Source organism: Heptranchias perlo, chromosome 3 (assembly GCF_035084215.1).
Source record: "Heptranchias perlo isolate sHepPer1 chromosome 3, sHepPer1.hap1, whole genome shotgun sequence".
Taxonomy (NCBI): Eukaryota; Metazoa; Chordata; class Chondrichthyes; order Hexanchiformes; family Hexanchidae; genus Heptranchias; species Heptranchias perlo.
In genome coordinates this window covers 9965303-9983039 of record NC_090327.1, presented here as the reverse complement: position 1 = coordinate 9983039, position 17737 = coordinate 9965303, and the positions used below count along the sequence as shown (strand labels likewise).

The 17737-nt window shown below is 43.9% G+C and overlaps 1 protein-coding gene across 2 annotated transcripts in view; it reads right to left on the bottom strand.

The window, feature by feature from the left end:
• LOC137310136 (intermembrane lipid transfer protein VPS13B-like) overlaps nucleotides 1-17737 on the bottom strand; it is an 875231-nt gene that overhangs the window by 284947 nt on the left and 572547 nt on the right. For both annotated transcript variants that reach the window (XM_067978114.1, XM_067978120.1), the window contains exons 26-27: nucleotides 3371-3542; nucleotides 469-583 (exon numbers count right to left, since the gene is read on the bottom strand). In XM_067978114.1, coding sequence (XP_067834215.1) covers nucleotides 469-583; nucleotides 3371-3542 — 287 coding nt within the window. The remainder of the gene's footprint in view (nucleotides 1-468; nucleotides 584-3370; nucleotides 3543-17737) is intronic.

The window sequence follows — 17737 nt, the reverse complement described above, 5'->3', positions numbered from 1 at the left end:
AACTGACCGATCTACAGAAGTTACTTCCAAGGAGATACTGTACCCCGAGATCCTTCTAGGGACTTCCCTTCTTTAAGCACTGCTGGCTGCGAGTTGGTGGTGGAGTACAAGGTCGATTTGATGCACAGACAGTTGCCATTAGGCAGCAAAAGGTTCTCACAACCTTTTTGGATTGACATGGGTACCAGGCCCTGCAGTCCCTCGGGCTATGAAGCCAAGGTTCTCAGTTCATTGCCACTGGGACTCCCTGCCACACAGCTGTCTATAACTTCTGCCAAACACAACACACGTGTGAGCGGATGTTAAACCTGGCCTCCACTGTAATTTGAAACTGGAACCACACAGTATTGTGAATAAAACATTTTTATCGATACAGCAGACAGCAGAATATATGGATTGCTTCAATTTACTGATCCCATAAAATGAATCATACACCTGCCACAACTGACAAACCAACGTATCTTTTACCTGTTCTTGTAGTGATCAATATTGAAGCTGCCTACTTTGCACTTCAGCTTAGTGTAAACATCTTGGATATCTACTGAAGCACTCAGATCTTCGAGTTCACCGACAACACAGATCTCTGAAAGCATAATCGGAGAATTTTATTAATCTAAAAAAATGATGCCTTAGAAGTTACCCATCAAGTCAAAGAGTAGATTCGTTAGATATCAATGAGCTATGCTTTTACCATGGGTTTCAACAATTTCTTTCAGCATGATGTAAAGTTCCAAAACTAATGAACTGCACACCTATTATTCATCACAACAGATTTTTTTTTTAAAGCGGTGACTCCACTCTCCAAGGTTGCTCTTTGTGATTCTCTACACTTCACAGTTCTGATGAAAAGTGCTGAAAGGTTTTGAAAGTTTATCAAAAGATTTTTACCAACTATAACTCACTCCTGAAATTTGTAATTGCCGGAGTAACTCAACAGCACGGGGTTCCCTGGAGCCTTATAGACCTTTACAGATTATACTTGGTCCACGGGATCTCCTGAATTGGTGTCGATCGCCGGAGGGGGTTGGAAAGGAACTTTCCAGAATATTTTTTCCCTTATTGACCCTGGGTTTTTTCTCTTTTTTTTGCCTCTCCCAGGAGATTATGTGGCTGAGAGGGGGGGGTGGGTGGGTGGGTGGGGGCGCACAGGGGGAGTAAGAAATGGTTAATCATGATGCTCCAGCCATCGTAAGTGTGGGGCAGGCTTGATGGACCAACTGGTCTTTTCCTTTCCCTGCCCGTCAATTTCATATGTTCGTATGTTTGTAACCTCATTCCAAAGCAGTATGCATCAGATATCCTTGGCAAATGTCAGTATTATTAGGAGCTCGTCTTCACATAGCAAATTCCTCCTCGCTTCCACCCTCCCCCAATTTAAAAATAAATTTTCAAATACATCATTCCCTGAATGGGAGGACAGAAATATAATCTATTCCCGGAGGTTTTCCAACACTGCTATAGGACAAAAACTAAAGGTGTTCAGAAGCAGTCTTGGTCAACTCAACTGTTACTTTTACCTCCCTCTCTTTGTAGAAGCACTTAATCTCCACTGTGCAACTCCTCTTGAAAGTGGGGTACAGAAGTTACCACATAGAGAATCCAGGCAAAAATTCATGTCCTATCACGACACAGCACAATGTGGGAGTAATGTGAAGTCAACGGAAAAGAAAATCGTCTGAGGTGTAAAACAGGCTGCTGATTCGCTATTACCCATTTTCCAGAATTCACTTCAAGGGTACTGGTTACAGGTTTGAAATTTAAATCACCAAGACGGCCTACTTCCACCTCCGTAACATTGTCCGTCTCCGACTCTGCTAATCTGCTGCTGAAACCCTCATCCATGCCTTTGTTACCTCTAGACTCGACTATTCCAATGTTCTCCTGGCTGGCTTCTCACCTTACACCCTCCATAAACTTGAGCTCACCCAAAACTCTACTGGCCGTATCCTAACTTGCATCTATCACCCGTTCACCCTGTTTTTTTTATTCATTCATGAGATGTGGGCATCACTGGCAAGGCCAGCATCTATTGCCCATCCCTAATTGCCCTTGAGAAGGTGGTGGTGAGCGGCCTTCTTGAACCCCTGCAGTCCGTGTGGTGAAGGTTCTCCCACAGTGCTGTTAGGTAGGGAGTTCGAGGATTTTGACCCAGCGACAATGGAGGAATGGCGATATATTTCCAAGTCGAGATGGTGTGGGACTTGGAGGGGAACGTGCAGGTGGTGTTGTTCCCATGTACCTGCTGCTCTTGTCGTGCTAGGTGGTAGAGATCGCGGGTTTGGGAGGTGCTGTCGAAGAAGCCTTGGCGAGTTGCTGCAGTGCTCTTGTAGATGGTACACACTGCAGCCACGGTGCGCCGGAGGTGAAGGGAGTGAATGGTTAACGTGGCAGATGGGGTGCCAATCAAGCGGGCTGCTTTGTCCTGGATGGTGTCGAGTTTCTTGAGAGTTGTTGGAGCTGCACTCATCCAGGCAAGTGGAGAGTATTCCATCACACTCCTGACTTGTGCCTTGTAGATGGTGGAAAGGCTTTGGGGAGTCAGGAGGTGAGTCACTCGCCACAGAATACCCAGCCTCTGACCTGCTCTTGCAGCCACAGTATTTATGTGGCTGGTCCAGTTAAGCTTCTGGTCAATGGTGACCCCTAGGATGTTGATGGTGTGGGATTCGGCGATGGTAATGCCGTTGAATGTCAAGGGGAGGTGGTTAGACTCTCTCTTGTTGGAGATGGTCACTGCCTGGCACTTGTCTGGCGTGAATGTTACTTGCCACTTATCAGCCCAAGCTGACCTACATTGGCTCCCGGTCCAGCAATGCCTCAATTTTAAAATTGTCATTGTTTTCAAATCCCTCCATGGCCTCGCTCCTCCCTATCTCTGTAACCTCCTCCAGCCCTACAACCCTCTTAGATCTCTACGCTCCTCTAATTCTTGCCCCTTGCGCATCCCCGATTTTCTTCGCTCCACCATTGGCGGCCGTGCCTTCAGCTGCCTGGGCCCTAAGCTCTGGAATTCCCTCCCTAAACCTCTCCGCCTCTCTCTCCTCCTTTAAGACGCTCCTTAAAACCTACTTCTTTGACTAAGTTTTTATTCTCCTGTCCTAATATCTCCTTATGTGGCTTAGTGTTAAATTTTGTTTGATAATCGCTCCTGTGAAGCGATTTGGGACGTTTCACTACTTTAAACACGCTTTGGAATTGTGAATTGTTGTTGTTGTTAAATATCTAAATTTCTGTGAGGAAATGGAAATGATCTGAACACAAAAGGCTTATTTTTAATGGATGGAGAAGTTGGGGGGGGTGGGGGTAGGGGGGGGAGAAGAGGGGGAATCTTTTACTCCTGACTCACAGATGCAGAGAAAATCTTTCTCACCTGTGCCCTTACTGCAAGGTTCGAGTGCAAACAATTTAACAGTCAATTTAGGCAACATCCACTGCATCCATAAACTGATACATCCAGTGGTTCCACCAATATTACTAGTTTTCTGCTCCAAGGTGGAAGAGTCAGAGAAAGGACTTTCATCTCCCATTTGGACTGAATCGCCCTGTGGGAAACATTCAAACAGAAGAATTTGTACAACAGCTGCAGAATGAAATAATCATACATGTCACTTCCTTATACTAGCCACAATTAAAGCAAAAGTCCCAAGACTCAGATGCCCACAGATGGAACCTGAAGAGAAATAAAATTGTATTAAATCAGAATAAATATAAATGATGTATCACAAGGTGGGAAAAATATACTTACAAATCAGCCAACTTCAGTTTCTATGAAATATGATAGTAAAGATACCATAACATGGCATGAGTAAATCCCAGCATTTGTTCAAATTTTTATCAACATATATATTTTCATACACTTCAATCCAAGTTTTATTTACACTGGATCAGTTTATTTCCCAATTTAGCAACTAAAACCATGTCCCAGTTACTTCTACCCACAAATTAAAAAGAACTTATATTAAATTATGAATTACTTCTGTTAAATTAGATTTGTTCCTTAACCCTAAACTTTTGAGAACAGGTTTCTTTTAAACTTTGGTACTCAAGTAAAGGTAGCAACGATCTCAGCTACATTTGCTGGTTAGTAATGGCCTGCCACAGCGATGGCAAGGATATGGATATTTATTTTTTAGTTCTTACACAATGACTAACAGTGGTTTAACCAATTTTCATAAACATGTTCATGTGAGCACTGATGCCATAATAGTGGAGGCTGATTTTCCAAGACTTGTCAGTGCTACTGCAAGAAAGCAGCTATTTACCTGACCACATTTCCATGACTGTATACAGAAAATGTAACAGGTTGCTTTGAACTGTCTTACTGCAAGAAACAATCAGCCAGGCTTTTGGAACATTTATTTTCTTTAGGCAAATCAAAACATCCAATCAAAATTTCATAAATTGATGTTGTTGGGTTTTTCCATAATCTGCATCAAGGAAAAATGAGCTGAGGCCAAAACTAGAAATGTCCGTTTCCAAAATGAATTATCACAGTTAGTAATCCCCCTCTGAATGAAGGATCTCTTCCACACACCTACTGGATTCAATGTCATTAACATTCACACACTGAGGAAAAGCATGCATCTCTTATGACAAGATTTATACACTGCTTATGATATAAAAGCTTGTCACAACAGTTCTGCCTTAACAGAGAAATAAAGAAACGTCTGCTAGTCTATAAATGTCAACTCCCAGGCTAGACAGATAGATTCCAAGGGGGAGGGAAGGAGGGAGGGAGAAAGAAAGTTGAGTTCGTTCTAAGAATAGCTAATGCGGTGAGAAACTTCCCTGGAGGAAACCTTCCACACACAAAAGAATCGGCTAATCCTGCAGTAGGAACTAATTAAGGCAGCGCCGCGATCCATAGTCTCACACAGCCGTTGAAAGGAGGCAGTGTCCAAATCATGTTTCTTAGATTTAGATCAATCAGATAATAAGCATGCATCATTACTGAACTGAACGGGTTATTGCAGGTTTAATGGAGTTTAAATTGGAGAAACGTTAGTCAAGCTCTGATTGGTTTGTGGTAATTGCCGTCATAAGCTTTCCAACATTTGAACATTGCATTAAACTGAGAGGCGGGGGGAGGGGAGGCTTATTAATGCTCCAATAGTATTGTTGCTAGATGAAGTAGGTGGTAGGAAAATCTATCTTTAGGCCATTGGGTGTGCCGAGGTTGATGGAGAGCATCACAAGGGGAGATCACATCGAAGGGTGGGACCTTGCTGTGCGCAAATTGGCTGCTGAGTTTGCCTACAATACAATGGTGACTACACTTCAAAAGTACGTCATTGGCTGTAAAGCATTCTGGGATGTCCTGAAGTCATGGAACGTGCAATATAAATGAAAGTTCTTTCTTTCAAAAGCCTATTAAATACTTTTCTCATAAACTGTTCTTTTAACCTCAGTCCTTAATTCCATTCTAACTAAACTTTTACATCTCCCCTGGCATCCATTTATTGCCTCGAGTTGCATTCCGAATCTGTAAAGCGCTCTGGGATATCATCATATAAATTCAAGCAGTTGTCATTGTTAATAACTAAGCATGGTGGAATTTTGAAACCACATTTAAGAAACAGAAGAAATGGACAAAACTAAATCTTCACTTTGCATATATTCTTGCCCGAGATTAAAGCTTCAAACATAATTTGAAGTTTGCGTAGTATTTTGAGAGAAATAGAGAAGAGTATGAATTATGAATCTACAGCTTCCAAGACACACGTCTCCTGCAGCCAGCTGCTCCTCAAGGAAAATGTGCTGGATTTGCTAAAGTCAACCACTAGGAGGATAGAGTAAAAAAATACATACAAGTCCACCTGGCTTTGTGTGCCTGGCAAGTGTAATCTGGAAGTAAACTGGCTGCAAGACCAGTGTTTGGGAGCCTGTGGCACTAGCACCCCACATTAAACGCAACATAAATGCAGCTTTAATCTGGAGATAACTATCGACAGATATCAGTTCACACTGGAATTCAGTCAACCCTCCTGGTTGAAAGTACAAATGCTGTGTCTACTGAGCTAATGCATCCGGTGTTTAGTTTAATTTCAACTGCCTCTGGAAGTACCTAACTTTCATCCATACAACCTATTACAAGTGTTATCTATCCCATTAATCTAATCTCAAAATTTTAAACATCGTTATTTCATTCACCTAACGTCTAATTAAAGATCATGTTCTCAACAATGCCATCCCGCCAGGAATGTCCTGCGGCCAATGGAGCAGTAGTGTCAAAAATGCAATGTAACTGTAATAAATATTCCTGTAAGGTAACTGAGCACCTTGCCAGTTCCTACATATTAACAGATCAACATTAAGCCAGGAGTTGCCGCTCAGAGTACAATCATGATCCTGTGAGCAGCAAAGTTTTAGCTGAAGTGACCTATTATTAAAACTCATACCCGCATCCAAATGAAGTTTGCCTTTCAACTAACTACCTGCGTAGACTTGAATTCCACGGCCCACTAACTACAATCTATATGCTCATCCCTGCTGATCCCATAAGGGAAAACACATTGTAGAACTTAAAGAAATAAAGAAAGACTTGCATTTATATAGTGCCTCTCATGACCTCCGGACGACCCAAAGCACTTTACAGCCAATTAAGTATTTTTGAAGTGTAGTTACTGTTGTAATGCAGGAAACGCGGCAGCCAATTTGCGCACAGCAAGGTCCCACAAACAGCAATGTGATAATGACCAGGTCATCTGTTTTAGTGTTGTTGGTTGAGGGATATTAGTCAGGACCCTGGGGAGAGCTCCCCTGCTCTTCTTCGAAATAGTGCCATGCGATCTTTTACGTCCACTCCAAGAGGGCAGAAGGGGCCTCGGTTTGACGTCTCATCCCAAAGACAGCACCTCCGACAGTGCAACATTGGAGTGTTAGCCTAGATATTGTGCTCAAGTCTCTGAAGTGGGACTTGAACCAACAACCTTCTGACTCAGAGGTGAGGGTGCTACCCACTGAGCCACGGCTAACACCTAAGAATCCGGGGCCTGAAGGAACAAAGCCAATATATCCTGCTAGTCTTGATGAACCAACTGTGATTTTTGTGGGTGGCTGAAGGAGTTGAAACCTCTGCCATTTCCACCAAATTTTGAACTTGATATCAAAATCTATATTGATGGGGGTTTTTTTGTACAACTTACAAGACAATCTACATGTGAGCCTGGATTCATTTACAGCAAGTACCCAGATTCCTCAATAAGGGCAACATTTCATCTCACGATTCCACTATCTACTGCTGTCATGCTAACAGCAATGGAATTCCTGCATTTCCGAGATATATACATTCTTCAGAGTCGTTTCATGATTCATACTCTTCCGTATTTCCTCGTTCACTCCGAGCATTATTTTGAATGCTCTAAATCAATCCAAAAGATTTTCAAGGTATAACTGAGAGATCCCAAATACTCTCCAGGCAGAAATCACCCTTTTAAACCTTTCTACAGCTCGACGAGAGATTTAGAGTTGTGTCAGTCGCAAAGCAAATACTCTATTTTGAATATGGCAAACTGTTTCTCTATTCTCTAACAACTGGAATTAAAACTGAACTCTAGACCAACACAATAGCAATATCTCAATACATATTCAAATATACAGGTTAACGTCTCCATTAGAACAGCAGAGGACTGACATTCAGGGTTAGTCTTCAACCACTGGGATTATCAACCTCAGTTTCTAAAGTTGTATTTATTTGTGTTGCACTGCTTTGTTTCACAGATTTTAACAGTGCCCTCTGGTGGATACCGAATCAGACAAACTCACGAAGACAAAAATGGTATTTTTTTTAATACATGAATCAGAATCTGATATTGATATCTATAATCTCTCTTTGAATGCATCACTTGGAAATGTACAGATAATATATAGTTCTGTCAAGTTAACAGTAGCTGTCTATTGTAAAATACTATTTAGGAGGTTATTTTTTTCTGTAAATTTGTAATTTACAAATTGGACCGAAGTGCCATAGAATTTAAGACAGTTTTAGTGAAAAATCAATCAGAACTGAAAATGGGTAATTACAAAGTTCCATTAAAGTCAACGTCATAACTTTATCCAATTTGTACTTCATTTCTAAGCTGAAATCAGATCAACAACTTTTCCAGTTACAATAAGCCAAGATTCTAAGTGTGTTTTTTTTCCAAAAAAAATAAAAGCTTATTGAATGAATCTGAACTACAGTGGACCCTATTTTGTAAGGAAAATACATATGAAATGTATAACTGTTTGACCAGCTATATCTGGCTTCTTTAGATCATTCAAAATTTGTTTTATATAATTTAAAATAAGCTATTCAACCATGTCTTTGCGTCAGTTGTGTTCAATGTCCTAATACTACTCAAGTCTCAGGATATTGCTGAACTCATTACTCAACATAATGTCATTAACTTTAGATTTTAACTGTAATATATTTCCTCAATGGATTTTTTTTCTTTGTCTCTTTGCAAACAGTAAGCGAATACTTCAGTTAGGCATACAATTTAACACAGCACCAACACCACATAATTAAGGGGAACGGACTAATTGAAACCATTCAGAAACAAAATGAACTCAACACAGATTTGCAGCAATATTTATGATTAAAAACACACTCAAAAAAAATCTCATGGTGCTTCTTTCACCAGGTTTGTGTAGGATTTTGTACCCATCCTGAACAAGCAACATTTTTTTTTTGCCAGTTTAACCAGTGAATAATATGAAACTGTGTTCCACTTTTTCTTTTAAAAAGTTTTAAATTCCTGTGGTCATCAAGGTTAGAAAGTTCGAAGCTGAGGAATAGAAAATATATCCACCCACGTCAAGCACTTCAGAGGTATATTACAGGTAAGATCCAGGGTAGAGTACCCAAATATTAAGCATCAGTTCCAGCCCTTGTTGCACCAGTGGAGTATTTCTATTCTCCAAGCGATCCTGATGGACACTCACAGCAAATAAAAATGCGGTGCTGAACCAGACACTTTACTGCTTTCTAGTCATGGGCTGGGTTGACACTGTACATTCATTCCATTCAGATTTCCTTGCAGCAATTGAAAGTCCGGACTGAATTCAAATCCAGGTCCCAAAAGGTGAAAGGGCAAAGCTCTAACCAAATACATAACTTAGTTCCTAGTTATTTGGTTCTGTAAGATTGTCAGAATCGACTTTATCCTATCTATGACATAAATTTGCAGTAAATTATTTATGTGGATATTACACTATGCAATGCCAATGTATAGTTTGAAAACTGCAAGAACGTAAGAAAGATTGGAGAAAAACTCATGCCACCTATGAAGTCCACTCCTTCCACAGGTCCTATACAATCATGGATTCTAAATCGGTCATCAATCTGTTGAAGGAAGTTCTGCACAAATACTCCCCGATTCCCAACGGTACTGAAATATATCCAGGATATTGCCCGCTCCAATATTCTAATTGGCCTGCCAGCCACACAAACAAAATACTCTGCCTGCAGGCCTAACGATACAGGAATCATAGTGTCCTCTGGAGTACTTGATCATCTCAGTCCAAAACTTCTGGTTCTCTTCTCAAGCAGATTAACTATCCAATTGCCTTTTAAAGGCAATTGGATAGTTAATCCAATTTCTGTGGCCGTAAACGTGACTCCAGGATGGTTTGTTGCCTCCCTGGTGCCAGGGTCATGGATGTCACTGAGCGGCTTCAGGGCATTCTCAAGGGGGAGGGTGAGCAGGCAGAGGTCGTGGTCCACATTGGGACCAACGACATAGGTAGGAAGGGAGATGAGGTCCTGCATCAAGAATTTAGGGAGCTAGGTAGCAGATTAAAGAGCAGGACCTCAAAGGTTGTAATCTCTGGATTACTCCCAGTGCCACGGGCTAGTGAGTATAGAAATAGGAGGATAGAACAGATGAATGCGTGGCTAAAGAGTTGGTGCAGGAGGGAGGGTTTCAGTTTCCTGGATCACTGGGCCTGCTTCTGGGGAAGGTGGGACTTGTACAAGTCGGACGGGTTGCATCTGAACCAGAGCGGGACAAATATCCTTGCGGGGAGGTTAGCTAGCACTGTTGGGGGGGGTTTAAACTAACTTGGCAGGGGGATGGGATACAGAGTGGAGCTACAATAGGGGGTGATGTGCAGCCAAATATTGAGAAAAAAACAAGTCAGCTTGGAAGACAGGGCAAATATGTAAGAGCAAGGCTGGATGGCGTCTATTTTAATGCAAGGAGTCTTGCAAATAAGGTGGATGAACTGAAGGTGTTGATAAACACATGGGAGTATGATATTGTTGCTGTCACAGAGACATGGTTGAGGGAGGGGCAAGACTGGCAGCTCAATATTCCGGGGTACAGAATCTTCAGGCGAGACAGAGGGGGAGGTATAAGAGGAGGGGGGGTCGCAATATTAATTAAAGAATCAATTACTGCCATAAGGAGGGATGATATATTAGCAGGTTCCTCTAATGAGGCCATATGGGTGGAGCTTAAAAACAAAAAGGGGGCAAGCACTTTGATGGGAGTGTACTATAGGCCCCCAAACAGTCAGGGGGAGATAGAGGAACAGATATGTAGGCAAATCTCAGAAAATTGTGCAAATAATAGGGTAATAATAGTGGGGGATTTCAACTTCCCCAATATTAACTGGGATACTCAGAGTGTAAAAGGCTTAGAGGGTACAAAATTCTTAACGTGCATCCAGGAGAGCTTTTTGAGCCAGCATGTAGAAAGTCCTACAAGAGAGGGGGCGGTACTGGACCTAATTCTAGGGAATGTGGCCGGCCAAATGGAAGAAGTGCTCGAAGGTGAGCACTTTGGTGACAGTGACCATAATTCGGTGAGATTTAAGGTGGTCATGGAAAAGGACAGGGAGGGGCCGGAAATAAAGGTTCTAAATTGGGGGAAGGCCGATTTTAATAGGATAAGGCAGGATCTGGCCAAAATGGACTGGGATCAGCTGCTTGTAGGAAAATCCGCATCGGAGCAATGGGAGTCTTTCAGAAGGGAGATTGAGACCATACAATGGCAACATGTTCCCGTAAAGGTCAAGGGTGGTTCCAAGAACTCCAGGGAACCTTGGATGTCAGGGGATATACGAGAATGGATTAGGAAAAAAAGGAGGGCTTTTGGCAGATACAAAAGGCTAAAGACGGAGGAAGCCCTAGAGGAGTACAAAAAGTGCAGGGGGATACTTAAAAAAGAAATTAGGAGATCAAGGAGGGGCCATGAAATAACACTGGCGAGCAAAATAAAGGAAAATCCGAAGATGTTTTAGAAGTATATTAAGGGTAAGAGGATGACTAGGGGAAAAATAGGGCCCATTAGGGACAAAAATGGCAATGTGTGTGTGGAGCCGAAGATGTAGGAGGGGATCGAAATGAATTTTTTGCATCTGTTTTCACTATGGAGAAGGACGACGTAGACAGAGAAATACGACAGGGGGACTGTGATATACTCGAACATATTAACATCGAGCGGGAGGAGGTATTGGCGGTTTTAGCAGGCCTAAAAATGGATAAATCCCCAGGCCCGGACGAAATGTATCCCAGGCTGCTGTGTGAGGCAAAGGAGGAGATTGCGGGGGCTCTAACACATATATTCAGAACCTCTCTGGCCACAGGGGATGTGCCAGAGGACTGGAGAACCGCTAATGTAGTACCATTATTCAAGAAGGAGAGTAGGGAAAAACCGGGGAACTACAGGCCAGTGAGCCTAACATCAGTGGTAGGAAAATTATTGGAAAAAATTCTGAAGGACAAAATTAGTCTCCACTTGGAGAAGCAAGGATTAATCAGGGATAGTCAACATGGCTTTGTCAAGGGAAGATCATGTCTGACTAATTTGATTGAATTTTTTGAGGGGGTGACCAGGCGTGTGGATGAGGGTAACGCAGTGGATGTGGTATACATGGATTTCAGTAAGGCCTTCGATAAAGTCCCCCACAGGAGACTGGTCAAGAAGGTACGAGCCCATGGAATCCAGGGTGCCTTGGCACTTTGGATACAAAACTGGCTTAGTGGCAGAAGGCAGAGGGTGATGGTCGAAGGTTGTTTTTGTGACTGGAAGCCTGTGGCCAGTGAGGTACCACAGGGATCGGTGCTGGGTCCCTTGCTGTTTGTGGTCTACATTAATGACTTGGATATGAATGTAATAGGTATGATCAGTAAGTTCGCTGATGATACAAAAATTGGTAGGGTGGTAAATAGCGAGGAGGATAGCCTCAGTCTGCAGGACGATATAGATGGGTTGGTCAGATGGGTGGAACAGTGGCAAATGGAATTTAACCCGGAAAAGTGCGAGGTGATGCACTTTGGAGGGACTAACAAGGCAAGGGACTACACAATGAATGGGAGGACCCTAGGCAAGACAGAGGGTCAGAGGGATCTTGGTGTGCAAGTTCACAGATCCCTGAAGGCGGCGGAACAGGTAGATAAGGTGGTAAAGAAGGCATATGGGATACTTGCCTTTATTAGCCGAGGCATAGAATATAAGAGCAAGGAGGTTATGATGGAGCTGTATAAAACACTGGTTAGGCCACAGCTGGAGTACTGTGTGCAGTTCTGGTCGCCGCACTACAGGAAGGATGTGATCGCTTTGGAGAGGGTGCAGAGGAGATTCACTAGGATGTTACCAGGGCTGGAGCGCTTCAGCTATGAAGAGAGACTGGGAAGATTGGGTTTGTTTTCCTTGGAGCAGAGGAGGCTGAGGGGGGACATGATTGAGGTGTACAAAATTATGAGGGGCACAGATAGGATGGATACTCAGGAGCTTTTTCCCTTCTTTGAGGGTTCTATAACAAGGGGGCATAGATTCAAGGTAAAAGGCGGGAGGTTTAGAGGGGATTTGAGAAAGAACTTTTTCACCCAGAGGGTGGTTGGAGTCTGGAACTCACTGCCTGAGAGGGTTGTGGAGGCAGGAACCCTCACAACATTCAAGAAGCATTTGGATGAGCACTTGAAATGCCATAGCATACAAGGCTACGGAACAAATGCTGGAATATGGGATTAGATTAGACTGGGCTTGATGGCCGGCGCGGACACGATGGGCCGAAGGGCCTCTATCCGTGCTGTATAACTCTATGACTCTATGACTGTAAGTTCATCGGTCGCGTAAAAAAACTGCTTTCACCAGGGTCCTGCTCAACATATCCACTACACTCTTTAATTCCGATAATAACCAGCCCTCAGCACTCCAAGAGCTAAACAGAGACATAAGCAGGGGTATCCAAGTCATAGTCCTTAGACCATATGCTATACAGCCTGTGAAGTCCCATTGTCTCACCATCCCATGTGCAATTCCTCATATGGAGCAGCAAACTCAAACAGCAACCCTGCCTCCCAACTACCTCCAAACAGGAATCCCGAAACTCTCACTTCTTCATTTGCCTGCGTTCAACACCACATATAAGAAATAGGAGCAGGAGTAGGCCATACGTCCCCTCGAGCCTGCTCCGCCATTCAATAAGATCAAGGCCAGATCTTCAACCTCAACTCTGCCTTCCTGCCCGATCCCCATATCCCTTGATTCCCCTGGAGTCCGAAAATCTATCGATCTCAGCCTTGAACATATTCAACTTGGACAGCGTTTCTTTGTCTGATTCTGGTTCCTGCCTCCAACCTGAAAATCTTGTGCACCATCTTGCGGTGTATCCTGAGCTTTAAAAAAGATCTGATAAAAACTGACTCTATGGATAAGATTATGGGCATAAGATGTGTTATTCAAGGCGAATGATGTGTGCTTTTTTCACAGCAAAATGGACAACATTACAGAATTCAATCCCAAAACAGTAAAAATCCTAGAAAACCATGCAATAAAAATACATTAGCCCTGAAATTCTTTGAAGGTTCTCTCAATCTCCGGCTGTAACATCAGCAGGATTCCGGCAAAACGCCAGAGAAATAGTGGAAATGGCTGAAACTGGCCACAAAAGCAAGGAAGTTATGGTGAACCTTTATAAAACACAACTGGAGTATTGTGTCCAATTCTGGTCACCGCACTTTAGGAACGATGTGAAGGCCTTGGAAAGATTTACTAGAATGGTTCCAGGGATGAGGGACTTCAATTAAGTGGAGAGACTGGAGAAGCTGGGGTTGTTCTCCTTAGAGCAGAGAAGTTTGTGAGGAGATTTGATAGAGGTGTTCAAAATCATGAGGGGTCTAGACAGAGCAGGTAGAGAGAAACTGTTCCCATTGGCGGAAGGGTCAAGAACCAGAGGACACATGTTTAAGGTGACTGGCAAAAGAACCAAAGGCGTTACGAGGAAAAACTTTTTTTTAAAGCAGCGAGTGGTTATGATCTGGAATGTACTGCCTGAGGGGGTGATGGAGGCAGATTCAATTGTGGCTTTCAAAAGGGAATTGGATAAGTACTTGAAGGAAAAAAAATTGCAGGGCTACGGGGAAAGGGCGGGGGAGTGGGACTAGCTGGATCGCTCTTGCAGAGAGTTGGCACGGGCTCGACAGGTCGAATGGCCTCCTTCTGTGCTGCAACTATTCTATAATTTACATTGTTTAGGAACATGGGAATAGGACGTGGCCATTTAGCCTCTTGAGCCTGATGGTGTGTGACTTGGAGGGGAATGTGCACGTGGTGTTGTTCCCATGAGCCTGCTGCCCTTGTCCTTCTAGGTGGTAGAGGTCGCGGGGTTGGGAGGTGCTGTCGAAGAGTGCCTGGCGAGTTGCTCTCGTGCATCCTGTGGATGGTACACACTGCAGCCACTGGTGAAGGGAGTGAATGTTTAGGGTGGTGGATGGGGTACCAATCAGCGGGCTGCTTTGTCCTGGATGGTGTCGTGCTTCTTGAGTGTTGTTGGAGCTGCACTCATCCAGGCAAGTGGAGAGCATTCCATCACACTCCTGACTTGTGCCTTATGGATGGTGGAAAGGCTTTGGGGAGTCAGGAGGTGAGTCACTCGCCGCAGAATATCCAGCCTCTGACCTGCTCTTGTAGCTACAGTATTTATGTGATTACTCCAGTTAAGTTTCTGGTCAATGGTGACGCCCAGGATGTTCATGGTGAGGGATTCGGCGATTGTAATGCCATTGAATGTCAAGACTCTCTCTTGTTGGAGATGGTCATTGCCTGGCACTTGTCTGGCGCGAATGTTACTTGCCACTTATGAGCCCAAGCCTGGATGTTGTCCAGGTCTTGCTGCATGCGGGCACGGACTGCTTCATTATCTGAGGGGTTGCGAATGGAACTGAACATTGTGCAATCATCAGCGAACATCCCCATTTCTGACCTTATGATGGAGGGAAGGTCATTGCTGAAGCTGCTGAAGATGGTTGGGCCGAGGACACTGCCCTGAGGAACTCCTGCAGCAATGTCCTGGGGCTGAGATGATTGGCCTCCAACAACCACTACCATCTTCCTTTGTGCTACGTATGACTCCAGCCACTGGAGAGTTTTCCCCCTGATTCCCATTGACTTCAATTTTACTAGGGTTCTTTGATGCCACACTCGGTCAAATGCTGCCTTGATGTCAAGGGCAGTCACTTTCACCTCACCTCTGGAATTCAGATCTTTTTGTCCATGTTTGAACCAAGGCTATAATGAGGTCTGGAGCCGAGTGGTCCTGGCGGAACCCAAACTGAGCATCGGTGAGCAGGTTATTGGTGAGTAAGTGCCGCTTGTTAGCACTGTCGACGACACCTGCCATCTCTTTGCTGATCACTGAGAGTGGACTGATGGGGCAGGAATTGGCCAGATTGGAATTTTCTACTTTTTGTGGACAGGACATACCTGGGCAATTTTCCACATTGTCAGGTAGATGCTAGTGTTGTAGCTGTACTGGAACAGTTTGGCTAGAGGTGCAGCTAGTTCTAGAGTACAAGTCTTCAGCACTACAGCCGGGATGTTGTCGGGGCCCATAGGCTTTGTTGTAACCAGTGCACTCAGCCGTTTCTTGATATCACGTGGAGTGAATCGAATTGGCTGAAGGCTGGCTTCTGTGATGGTGGGGATATCGGGAGGAGGCCGAGATGAATCACCTACTCGGCACTTCTGGCTGAAGATGGTTGCAAATGCTTCAGCCTTGTCTTTTGCACGCACATACTGGACTCCGCCATCATTGAGGATGGGGGTGTTCACGGAGCCTCCTCCTCCCATTAGTTGTTTAATTGTCCACCACCATTCACGATTGGATGTGGCAGGACTGCAGAGCTTTGATCTGATCCATTGGTTGTGGAATCGATTAGTTCTGTCTATAGCACATTGCTTCCGCTGTTTAGCACGCATGTTGTCCTGAGTTGTAGCTTCACCAGGATGGCACCTCATTTTTAAGTACGCCTGGTGCTGCTCCTGGCATGCTCTTCTACACTCCTCATTGAACCAGGGTTGATCCCCTGGCTTGTTGGTAATGGTACAGTGAGGAATATGCCAGGCCATGAGATTACAGATTGTGCTGGAATACAATTCTGCTGCTGCTGATGGCCCACAGTGCCTCATGGATGCCCAGTTTTGAGCTGCTAGATCTGTTCTGAACCTATCCCATTTAGCACGGTGGTAGTGCCACACAACACGTTGGATAGTGTTCGCAGTGTGAAGACGGGACTTCATCTCCACAAGGTCTATGCGGTGGTCACTCCTACCAATACTGTCATGGACAGATGTATCTGCGACAGGTAGATTGGTGAGGACGAGGTCAAGTAGGTTTTTCCCTCGTGTTGGTTCGCTCACTACCTGCCGCAGGCCCAGTCTGGCAGCTATGTCCTTCAGGACTCGGCCAGCTCGGTCAGTAGTGGTGCTACCGAGCCACTCATGGTGATGGACATTGAAGTCCCCCACCCAGAGTACATTCTGTGCCCTTGGTACCCCCAGTGCTTCCTCCAAGTAGTGCTCAACATGGAGGAGGACTGATTCATCAGCTGAGAGAAGGCAGTAGGCGGTAATCAGCAGGAGGTATGGTTGGAATAAAGGTTGCACAAGTCTCGTGCTACTTAAAAGAAGTTCCAGTGTCAAAAATATTTTTCTCCTTATCTCTCAATCACATACAGTTTCAGGGAGCTCTTGATGTACCACAAACAATCTCCTCAGTGCTGCAAGTTTGTGCACAGGTAGGAGGATACAACAACAACAACTTGCATTTATATAGAGCCTCTAGAGTCGTAAAGTGTCCCAAGGCGCTTCATAGGAGTGTTATCAAACAAATTTGACACCAAGCCACCTAACGAGATATTAGGACAGGAAAGAGGTAGGTTTTAAGGAGCGTCTTAAAGGAGGAGAGAGGTGGAGAGGTTTAGGGAGGGAAATCCAGAATTTACAGGGTGTAAGCTCCAAGCATCTTGGCTGCCCAGTTGTTGGGTTGAAGAAGAACCACATATTCAAATATAATGTATTGAAAATTATGAAAAGCAAGCTTAAAAAGCTAGATTAGCATGCTATTGTTGGGGGAGGGAAAAGGGCCATTCACTGTTTCATTGTGATGATGTGATCCATGGCACTATTTCGAAGAACAGCATGGGAGTTCTTCCTGGTGTCCTGGCCAACATTTATCCCTCAACCAACACCACTAAAACAGATTATCTGGTTATTATCACATTGCTGTTTGTGAGAGCTTGCTGTGCACAAATTGGCAGTCGCGTGTGCTACATTACAACAATGACTACGCTTCAAAAAGCACATAATTGGCTGTAAAGCGTTTTGGGACGTCCTGAGGTCGTGAAAGGCGCTATATAAATGCAAGTCTTTCTTTTCTTTTATAGATGATGCCACAGCTGAATTCAGTATGGTTTGTTTACATGCGTAAGTGAATAAATGAAAACTTTTGCCAAATGGTTGTTTTTTTT